The sequence below is a fragment of the Mixophyes fleayi genome, chromosome 5 (genome assembly GCF_038048845.1).
Source record: "Mixophyes fleayi isolate aMixFle1 chromosome 5, aMixFle1.hap1, whole genome shotgun sequence".
In the NCBI taxonomy this organism is placed as follows: Eukaryota; Metazoa; Chordata; class Amphibia; order Anura; family Limnodynastidae; genus Mixophyes; species Mixophyes fleayi.
In genome coordinates this window covers 78,863,291-78,875,303 of record NC_134406.1, presented here as the reverse complement: position 1 = coordinate 78,875,303, position 12,013 = coordinate 78,863,291, and the positions used below count along the sequence as shown (strand labels likewise).

Sequence of the window (12,013 nt, the reverse complement as noted above, 5' to 3'; positions counted from 1 at the left end):
TATCTCTGAATTTGTCTTAGGTAAAAAAAAAAAAAATATGTCTTAGCCCCATTGTTGAGACTGTGTCTGATTTTATCTCTACCAGAGCAGAGAGAGAGAGGGAGAGACGGAGAGAGGGAGAGAGAGAGAGAGAGAGAGAGAGAGGGAGAGAGAGAGGTACTAGCGTTTGTGTAAAGAATGAGAAATAGGAAAGCAATGAATGATGGGAATACAAAGATTTGAATACAAACATACATGCAGAAAGGGAGATTTTTACAACAAAATGACAGCTGGATTGGACTCTGACTCTATGGGGAAATGGCTGTATTCATTTAACTATGATCCCTCCCAAGAATGACTAGGGAGTCTTAACCGTGCAATCCAGTGTCGTCCGTCATTTATTCATTAAGAACTCGGTATCTCATTGACTACATACCTTTTCAACAGACTTTCCTAACTTATAATAGAGAATTGTAAAAATTAACTGTTGATGACTCATCTGAGATACATAAACGATATTTTGGAGCAAAGTATGTTTATACTTCATTGTTGGATAATGATTCTCAGCCAAACAAATTATCATGAGACACTGCAGCCTAAAACAAAGAGTGTTCCATTTGTCTATTGTTAATTAGTCTTTCAAGAGTAATTCTTCTATTTCTCTATCTCACCCCTTTTAAACACTAAGGGCTAGATTTACTAAGCTGCGGGTTTGAAAAAGTGGGGATGTTGCCTATAGCAACCAATCAGATTCTAGCTTTCATTTATTTAGTACCTTTTACAAAATGACAGCTAGAATCTGATTGGTTGCTATAGGCAACATCCCCACTTTTTCAAACCCGCAGCTTAGTAAATCTAGCCCTAAGTTTATATATCTTCTGTGTACCCTTATCTGTGAGAAGAAAAACAAGATAGTTATCTTAAAACAGCAAACAAAACAAACATTTCCATTCTTTTCCATCGGCCAGCAATTTAGGAAAGCAAACATTTGACAACATAAAACAAACAAACAAAATCAACACAGATTACCTTTTAAATCCGTTCCCTGCACACTAATACTTACCACAGTTTAAACCCCACCTGGTTGTAGGACTACAGGTCTGACCTAACCTCTAGGGTTGGCTATGGTTCTCCCCTAAGGCATTGGCTGCTATGAGGTGCACAGGAAACTGTTGAGAAATCTCTGAGACTTGTGTGCGCTGCCTCTGTGGGTGTCTGTGTAATTCCCCCTTAGATGGGCCAAGTCTCTTTGCTTCGTGTCCCATTTTCTTAGCCTTAGCTCTAATATTTTCTTTGCAATCTTTCCTCAAATGTCCCTTCTTAAGACAGTTAAAACACTTCAAAGATTTCTGTTTCTTTCGTCCCTTATAGTGGTTTTTATAATTCTGAGGTTGTGGATGTAGTTTTTCTAATGCCTGGATACTCAACATCATTAACCTATCACCCTGAGCTTTTTCCTTTTTACATATATTTTTATCATGTTCTATAGCATGCTCTCTGATATTATTTACCGTGAGACCTCTCCAATTAGGAAATGAGGTTTGTATCCAGGTCCTTAGATCCTCCCGGAGGCCGTCCATTAGTACTGCAACAGCTACCTCCCTGTAATGTGGATTTACCCTTATATCCAATATTCCTGTGTACTTAATAATGGCCGCTAGAGCCCTTGAAAAATAATCAGTTTTATTCTCATTACCTTTTTGTTTGATGTTGTATATTTTGCCCCATTCCATAGTCACTGGAAAATATACGGCCAACTCTTTGATTATACGTCCAATATTATCCTGATTGTCATCCTCAGTTAAAGGTTTATCCTTCTCCAAACTACAACCCTTAATGAACTTTTGTATATCAGTATCGAGAGGAAGACAAGCTCTAAACAACCCTCACCAATCTTTATTAGTAGGCTCATGTGCATTACCTAAATGTCTAATAAATTTCTGACACTTGGCCAAATCTTTTCTAGGATCAGGGAAATCAGACATAATTGTAAATAGTTCCGTCTTAGTCCATGGAGAATACATTGCTACCTGTTTCATGGGAACTACACCATCTCTGTCCGCTTTCCCATTGGGAACTGCTGTTGTGCGGATAGGGTATAAGCCTACCAAATCACTATGTTCTGAACTAGTTGCTGGAATCGCTGTTGCAGTACAATGAATGTCTCCCCCTTTGATAATCTTTTCATTATTCTTACCAGTTTCAGCTACTGCCCCTGCTGGTGGAACCATTCCCTTTCCTTGTCTGTATATGTTACTAGCATGGGCAATAGCTGAAATGACTGTGGGTACATCTTCTTCCTTAAAACATTACTTAAGACAACTTACTAGTTACAGTTTTTACATTTTTGGTATTGGCTGTACTATCCGCCCCGACCGAATTTGTCGGGGGCGTGTTTGCGCTCAGTTCGCCATGCTTTGCAACGTACGCTTCCGGAATGCTTGTTTCCGGTACGCTTATTTCCGCTGAGCGCGCGCTTCCTTGCCACGTGTACCCTTCTTGTTGCCACAATTTTAAACAGTCATCATTTTCAGTTCTCATTTTTGTTGATTTAATCAATCGCACTTTATCTCTAACATTATTTAACACCTCTGAGTCAAGAGTACCTATGTTTGGGAAAGGTTTCACACACTCCCGGGTCATCTTGACCCATTTTTTTGCAGTATGCCGTTGCATACGCACCATATTTATTATACATAATATGCTTTGCCGAACCAACCGGCCATTCATTAGGCAGCACAACATGAACCATCTCTAGCGTTTGCTTCGTATCCATTGTGAAAACAACCTATTTCTCAACGCTACACAAAAAGACTTTTTACCTGTTCTCCTTTCAAACAGAACTTACTAGAGATTTTTATTCGTGGACGTTTTCAACAGGCACGTCCCCTTAAAGATATCAATGCCCTTCCTAGTTTGAGTACTTTACCACTGTTAGCACCCGATATCAATCAAGAATATCAGTGGTTGCAGTGTATTTCCTTCCACATCTCCCAAGTTGCAATCACGGCTGCACTAAATCAACCATGCGGTCCGATCGCACCGCTTACGGATACTAACTATCAGTAAGCTTTGCGATTAATATTTGGGAATGCCGCAAAAACCTGTTATTTTCGCTTCGAGTATGCCATGCATACTCTGTGGTGTCTCTTTATCACCTGCTCTTATTCGAACAGAACACCACTCACACAAAGGTTTCTTTATATCCTGCTTAGCCCTAGAACAGAACCTTTGTTGTCAGGTCACCTTTTTTACCATGCCCCGTCAGACACACCTGAACCAATGCGCTATCAATTTTAAATAGTTCCACACTGCCCTCCCAATACTCAATCACGGCCTTGCCATGCGGTCGATTTGCACAGCTCAATGATTCAATGCGGACCACAGATAACACCGCAATGCTCTGTCCCTTCCAGCAAACAATACCCTTTATCAGTGAATGTCGTGATTAGTATTGGGTGCACGTGCAAAAACCTATAGTTGCCTATAGTTACCAGTATACTTTTGCCTTTATGTATAAATAACATTCACATACACACACATAACCTTTGTTTTCTGTACAGAAAATAAATTTCCCAAACAATGGCACTATCTTTTCAGAGATTTTACCAAGTGATTACACTATGCATAGATAACAAACTATGATCATGACTGTTTACACACGTGGCAATATTACCGGAAGTACACATATGCAAGGCAGGAAGTACACATACGCTATGCAATGCAATACACTTTAAAACGTAAAACGACAATAAAAAGAAACATTTTTCTTTCTTGTCCCTAGATTCTAATTAGCGTTCCTTCAGTCTATGCAACAACGGACATTCGGTCTCTCAACACAAAGTGAACCACAGGTCTTAAACACATTGCGTTCTTCCCTGCTATGCGACGCGTCCGTCAATCCACCCTTTGTTGAGGAACCGAATAACGTAAGCATTGCATACCCGCCGATAACGTAACTCCTAAACTCACGAGCCCCCAATTATTAAAGTAATTCTATCGTTTTCAAATAAGCATTGCCCAAGCGATTGTATTGTGTTTCTAACGCACAAAGTGATTTATTTTAGCAGATGTAAATAGTCAACAATTCAATACATTTTTATATTATGATACAGTAAGGTACAGCCAATACCAAAAGATAAATACATACATACCGCTGCAATCGCTGCGCTTCCATGGGTCCCAATGGAACAGTATATCTTTTAGATAACTGTGGTCAGAGTAGACTGGCTGGCAGCTGCAGCTGTGATCATATATATATTCATTCAGTGTTACAGAGAACAATGCAAATGACGTAGCTTGCTTCTATAGGTCCAGACAAAGGGTATCTCCAGGGCAAACAGGCAATAGGCTGATTCAATCTAAGGAATCCAACGGAGGGGGTCGTCTCTCCAGGGGGTCTGCTCCTTTCATAGCCAGCATCATACAAAGGTTTATTCTCTAATATCAATAACTAAAGTATGCAATGCGCGATCTCTTCGCCGACTGCACCGGACAGCTGCTGATGAATAGGGCTTTAATATGACACCAGGCGTGGTACCTTTCCTATAACCTGAATCTTGAATATCACTGAAGTGTACATATAATCACTATATATATATATATATATATATATATATATATATATATATATATAGACTAATAATAAACCAAATACTATCTGCTCCTAAATTACAGTGTAACGGAACCAATATGAATTATATAAATAACTAAATGTTGTAATGCGAGGGTGTGCGTGCGTATTTTACCGTGCGAACGCACCACGCCACGTGTTACGTAGCATACGGATCGCATTTGCATGGCTAAACAATATTAAACCAATATACTTTCGTTCATCCAATTATACGACTTCAACAATACCCTGCTCCTTTATCACAATACATGCCTCCCCATCGCAGTACATGCCCCAACTTCATCACTGTGTGGCTGGGAGCGCGCATAGTGATCACGTCACTGCGCTGCGCGCTTCCAAACTATCAGTATCTGGGAGCCGCCGCGATGACACACAGTAGACAGGTAGCCTGGTTAGGTCCCCCCCTCCCACAGCTATACTGGCCATACCGCCCTGATGGCGGCCCTGCTTAGACATTCTGGAGAAACTTTGCAGCTAATTGAATTCCCCCCTAAGATGCAGAAAAATAGGCATTTTTACTGTGCTGCTGTTCAATATTAAATAGGAAAGTTTCGACGGACATATATCTAAATCTTTGGCTTTCTATGGAAATAAGGAACAGTTGGCAACTACGGGACATATGTGTAATATTGACTCTACATAATATAACTCGATTATGTAGGATTTATGTACTTAGAAAGTTAGCGAAAGGGAAATGTGGGGTCCTATATAAAAAAAAATCCGGTAGCACTGCTGATTTATCGTGATAGCAGTAGTGAGTCGTGATAGTTTAAATGTCAACACAAATAGAAACTGAGTATAATTACACTGTAAATAACGACTGAGCAGATTTGTGAACTTGATCGCAGCAGGAACCTTTCTTACCATGGTTTGTTTCCTGACGGAAGCAAGAACAGGCGTACAGGAAGAGGCAGGTGACATTCTCATGCCTGTGCAGAGGGCGAGATTGCTGTCATTAGAGAGATCACTTGCGATCATTGCTACAATTACACTTTCTGGTGGTAATGGCTACGGGGCTGGGCTGGAGGCTGTTTTCCTCTCGGTGCAGGTTGCTGGGCAGAGGCTGTTCTTTATCTGACAGGTAAGTGCCATGCAGCATGGCTTTCTCTGTGCAGTGCTTCATATATACTATTGTTGTTATACAATTATATTGCAGTGCAAATTGTTATTCAAATACTGGTGCTGCACATATTATTGAAATTGACTGGAATGTTAATTATTCAACTTGTTCTCCCACAGAGAAATAAATAATAATAAATAAAATGTACCTGTTTACATATATCACATAAAAAATATGTTCCGAACAATGTGTAGAATCCAGGTATTATAAACATTGTTTTGAGAAACTATAACATGCATTAGGCATGTGATGCAATCCATGAACTTTTTTTTTATTTTTTTTTTATTTTTAGGAAAAGTATGAAGTAGACATATTTTGTCATAATATTTACCGCTAATATAACCAGTTACGTCTTCCAAGTATAACAAAATATAATATTTGTTATTTTAAATTAGTAGGGCTGATGGAGTTATCAATCTGTTTTAAGTTGCTATGTGGTTGGCAAGTAGTTATCTGTCCTAGAATAATGAAATCTACAACCATGCTTTGGATAAAATTGTACCCAGAATGCAACTTTGTTGTATCACAGGGAAGCAAAAATTAACAATGCTACCTAATGATGCTTGGAAGTGGAAATACATCATATTTATAAATAGAATGTAATTTCCCTCAAGTAATGCACAGGTAAAGTAATCTAATTGTGTGGTTAAGTATTAATGTCTGTTGTTTCTCAAATAATCAAGCTTGTACTCAGTTACTCCCATACTGTGCACAGTAGCAGCAGCACAGCAATGTAAATGGCTTATATGTATACAAACAAAAAAAAGTGTTTTCACAACAATTATATTTTTTTGATTGTATACATATAGAGCAATTTGTATTGCCATGCAGCAGGTACCCTAATGTAGCTCTTGCAAATATGAGGACCCTTAAGTTGGGTTGCCAGCTTAATAGCTTTGAACAAAATATGAAATAATACCTCACTTTAATTTTGCTAGATACATACAGATATGTGCTGACAACAACTGTGTGTTTTTTTTTTTTAAGTTGTTCTGCCCAACATAAAGTCAGGATTTCCAATTATGTTATACTTCACCATTGCAGTCTCTGCTTCTAAGCAGTATTTTACTTTCATTACATTGTAGTACATTGTAAATCACAGTTGGTAGCCTTAGAACCTAGCTGTGGGAAGATGAAACAAAGAAAGAAAACACTGAAAGTTTTGATCCTCTTGTGATTGAGTTTGGGGTGCATAGTAAGCATATTTCTGGTCTCAACATTGTGACAATTAGATTTTACAGTTTTATTTTAGATCTGCTCCATATGTATGTGTGCTCTATGTTGTTGTTATATTTGTTGTTTACCTTCGGAAGTATGAATGAAAGTAACACCCCTTTTTTTTAACCTGTTTTCCTATAGTCATATTCCAAGTGTGCTGCTAGTCAGAGGCAAACATACCAGCACGTGGTGGGATGAACATCTCTCAGAAGGAAATAAACAATACCTTAAACAGTTGACTTCAGAGGAATACAAAGCTATGACTGCAAGCAAGCTTTGCCCTCTGAAGGATGAGCCATGGCCTATTAAACCTTGGGAACCAGGTAGGGTTTATGACATAGTTGAAATATTGAATTGAAAAATGAATTGCCTGTGACTGCAGGGCATTAGTAGATACTTATTTTAATTTCTGGCCTCCTATTTGACTATGTACACTAGAATTGCTGACAGTTATGCTGTCTTCTATAGTCGAGCAGGGATGTAATAGGACTACTGTGCGGGGTGGCCGGTCCCATAAGGAGCTGACAGAGGAGATAAGAGACTGGTGGCAGTTCCCTATGGTGGCATGCAAACAATTGTATGGCACCCACTATTAAAGGACCACTAAACTTACAATATAATATGTACAACTTTTGTTCTGCTATCAACAGTTTTATTCAAACAGTGGTTAAAAATTACTGGCTGCAGTCTTGTTCAATGGTTTCATTCATAACAAGTTTGCTGTGTGTAGCAAATACCGTATTTCCCCATGTATAAGACGCACCTTTTCCCCCAAAATGTTGGGTCTATAAACTGGGTGCGTCTTATACAGTGGTAGAAACGCTTACCCTGTCAGATGCTTCCTCTGTCTGGTAATGTCTTCTTTCTTCTGTTAGTTCTGATCCTGATGCTGGAAAGTCGCTTACCGTGCTCTTTGCGATGACCGGATGTGGTGCGTGAACCCCAGTTGGAACGCACACTTCCGGTTTCTGCATTTGGTGTTTTGTCCAATCAGGACTTTGTCAAAATCCTGATTGGACATCCGGTCATTGCAAAGATGACGGTCAGCGACCTTCCAGCATCAGGATCAGAAAGGACAGAAGAAAGAAGACTTTACCGGACAGAGGAAGCATCTGACAGGGTAATGCAGAATTAGCAATAGGGTTAGAACTCCGTCTCTCCTCTCTGTACCCGCTGCACAATTACTCTGTGTAAAAATTGAGGATAATGTTTTTTGCAGTCACCAATTACTCTGCAAAAGACTGTGAACATTATCCTCCATTTTTTCACATGGTTTATACCGGTGCGTCTTATACAGTGGAGCGTCTTATACATGGGGAAATACCGTAGTTGCCACAAATGATCACAACCTTATCTCAAATATTTTACATTCTGATAAGCTCTTGAAATTGTTTCTATACATATGTAAGACCAGGTACACACTGAAGAATTTTCCGACATGCGACATTATCTTAGACCTAAGGTCCGATCGCTCGGACGAGTAATGCCTACACATTAGTCACCTTTTAGACGATTAACGAAAGACCGACTGTCCGGACATCGACTTTTCACAGCCATATTATCGTGAGCAAGGATTAGAATTTTGTCCAAATTGAAATGACTTATGAGGTTAATGTAATGATGTCCCCAAGAAATGTAAAATACACATCTATAGTAAACACAAAAATATGTTGTATATAATTATGCAGGCAGACAAATGTAATACACATATTTTGACTTTTTATTACTGTTTATTGAGTGTACAATAAAGTGACACATGGCTATAATTAAAGCAGTACACATATAAATGAAAAATTGTTTTTTTTTTTTATAACACTACACTGACAAAGGTTTATAATTAAACTGGCAGAGATATGCTATACGCATTAATGCAATAGACACCTGCTAGTTAGAACGACTTTCGACCATCGTGTTACTATGCACACTAACCCGACTTCTGACCGAACGGTCGTATGTCGGCTGATTTACCCGATTATTGGCCGAAAACACTCCAGTGTGTACCTAGCCTAACCTCTGGTAAAATAGCTGTCATGTGAAATGACTTTTATTTGTATGCAGAATTTCCACTCTGGCACAATTGTAAACTCTACAAATTATATAAATTAACAGTAGATATTTGACACCAATTTGGTATATTTAAATTGTGTCAACTTTACAAGAATGGGGTGTTTAAATCCATTGGTCAACTTTGGAAGGATTTTAGCCTTCCCCACATTTTATCAATACTTACAGTTAAGTCTTGCTATATCTTCATCAATTTGGTAGTTCTCCTCTAATAATATCCGATTCCTCCATTAAGAAATGATTAATGTCTATGAGTGTGCGTCAAATTATGTCTACACTACTCAGAACTTAATTTAAATTTTGCACCTGATAGTCTAATGCACCATAAATCTAAATGGGAAATTAAAATATGTTCACTGTCTGATGAGGAATGGAGACATATCCTTAATAGTGTTAAAGATCCCACATCATGTATTTGTTTCCAACAAATTCATCTATACATACTTATTTAATTGACGACGTGATCGCCGAAAATCCTGCGCTCCAAAAATATTATCGTTAATACGGTAATATCTCGCTGGCTTTCAGCTCGCAGCTCCCTGAGCTGCGAGCTGAAATCCAGCGAGTAAATTACCATATTAACGTTTTTTTTACGAGCAGAATTACCGTATTAACAGTAATATTTTTGGAGCGCGGGATTTTTGGCGATCCCGCCGTCAATTGAATATGCCCCTATGTGTCTATTATTCACCAATTTCCTTGGCCAAAATTGGTAATAGGCAGATTTCTAATTGCCCAAAATGTGGTTCGATAGGCTGTAACTTTAGGCACCTGCTATGGGATTGTCAAAAGGTACATACCTTCTGGACAAATGTATGGGCCTGTATTAGTAATATGGTGAATGCCCTCTCTCTAAATCCTAAATTATGTATTTTTGCTTCCTCTCTCGAAAATATTTTGAATAAGTCTCTCTACCAATTTATTTTTATTCTAACTACTCTTGAAATTGTTATATAGCCCGTACGTAATGATTTAAGATTTTAACATGTTTTATTTGTTCGTTGAATTTCCTATATTTATTTGTTTAAAATTCAATAAAGATTAATTGATTTAAAAAAAAAAAAATACTTTTATTTGTCTTGCCATTTCTCAAATTTCTAAGGCTAATTTCAAGATGTCTGGCAAGATAAAGTGTTTTTAGGTTGCTGTTTCTCATAAACAATTCACTGTGAGGCTATATGGTTTATTTAATTTTGGCTTTTCTTGTAGTCTGTTTCTTTGTATTTTTTAGCCTCCCACTGGAAAGTGGCTACCTTTCAGTTAGGCTTTTTTGTGCATGTGGATATTAACACTAGGTAGATGGCGTTGTCTATTGGAGAAGAATGATACATGTGCAGAGGATGCACTTGAGTGTACAAGCCCTTACAATGCTATTCTAACATTAATGTGGAGAGGTGTTGTAGATAACCTTTAAAACAGCTATAGGAAAAACTAACGTTACAGCAGCATTACATGTTGAAATGGTTTAAATTAAGGGAATGCTTAAAAGGTTGCACTGTCAGCGAAGTTTCACTTCATCATTATGTGATTGCAGTTTTCTTTGTGCAAAGACACAGTTCCTTAAGATATTTAAAAAGGAAATGTCAGCCTAGTAGGGGACTTTTATTTATATATTTTAAAGATAGGGATTGGTCAACTCTTTCTTATTAATTTTGATAAATTTAAAGAAAAAGCAAAAAAAACCTACAGGGAAACGAAAACAGGAAATATAGGGGTAGAGGTATAAAGGAGTATTGCTCAACTTTTTCTTCCACCTTAATGTTTTCCCAAGAGAGGCTCACCAAATAAATGCATCTAGAATGCTAACTGCAAAGCTGGGAAAGGCTTTGCCTGTCCTGCACCAATTCTCTTCTTACACATTACATCCTCCAATGTTCTGGACTGGTAAAGAATGCTGTGAGTGGTGTATACAGGAGAGAGGCTTTACTGGAGAGGAACAGCATTACACAACAGTGATCTCACTTGCCAGTCTCTTATCCGTCGCTGTGTCTCTCTTGTGCTACCTCTTTCCTGCACTTAAATATTGCAGTTATTTGTTCAGGGTCTATAGCACTGGGAGACGTGGTCTTGTGTGTGTGTTGGGGGGGGGGGGGGGGGTGCTGGAGTGAGGTATTTTATACATTTCCCATAGGCTGTGTAATAGTGGATTATTTTACAAATCAATATGTTTATTTTGAAATGTTATTGAACAGACAATGGGTGGTTAGTTATAATACCATAAAGGAGGGAAGGGAAGAACTTGTTGTGAGGGAAAGTAGTTGGGGATATAGGGAGAAAAAAGTGGGAGGTGGACAGAAGGACAAAAGAAATGGAAAAGAAAGGTAATTGGTGAAGAAAGATAAAGAGGGGGTAAGAAGAATTACCTTAATATTCCCATGTGAGATTGGTAGTTCAAGAGAGAGGTTGGGACATGAGATGATTTCCTTACTATTGGTGCGATGAACGTGTGTTTAAAGGAGTATGTGAATGTGTCAGTGGACGGAGCGAGAGTTTGAAGAGGTGAGCTAGAAGCAGGCATGCAGTGGGGGAGAGGGAGCAGAGAAGGTTGGAGGGGAAAGATAAGTTGTAGGGTGAGATGATGAGATTCCTTCTCTCTCGGTTACAGGGGAGGAATGCACTTACTGTGGATGGTAGGAGATGGTGGTGGGGTCTGTCATGAAGAGGAATTGTTGGTTGCATGGTGTCAAAATTAGATTTACTGTATTGTCTATTTGATCTATTGTTGTGTAGTATATGCTTAGAGAATTAAAAGCCTTCAGTAAAAGCTGGGGCTACATGATTGTAGAAAGTCTTCTAATATTATAGAAGAAAACTATCCACCCAGCATTTTCTGGGAAATTGTCAGAGCTCTAGGAAGGACATGGTTTTGACTGAGAGCACAAAGAGCATGGAGAGAATATGGAGATTGTTTGAGGGGTTTGGCTGTTGTATTATTGGCTATACAAAGAGAAATAGCAAACACAAAATTTAGCTTTGGCTCCCAGTGTATGTTGGACTAG

The 12,013-nt window shown here is 38.5% G+C and overlaps 1 protein-coding gene across 2 annotated transcripts in view; it reads left to right on the top strand.

Moving 5' to 3' along the window:
- The first annotated feature begins 5,497 nt into the window (after positions 1–5,497).
- Positions 5,498–12,013, top strand: part of MRPL3 (mitochondrial ribosomal protein L3) — a 62,459-nt gene continuing 55,943 nt past the window's right edge. For both annotated transcript variants that reach the window (XM_075212439.1, XM_075212440.1), the window contains exons 1-2: positions 5,498–5,693; positions 7,092–7,273. In XM_075212439.1, coding sequence (XP_075068540.1) covers positions 5,617–5,693; positions 7,092–7,273 — 259 coding nt within the window. In that variant the 5' untranslated portion in view covers positions 5,498–5,616. The remainder of the gene's footprint in view (positions 5,694–7,091; positions 7,274–12,013) is intronic.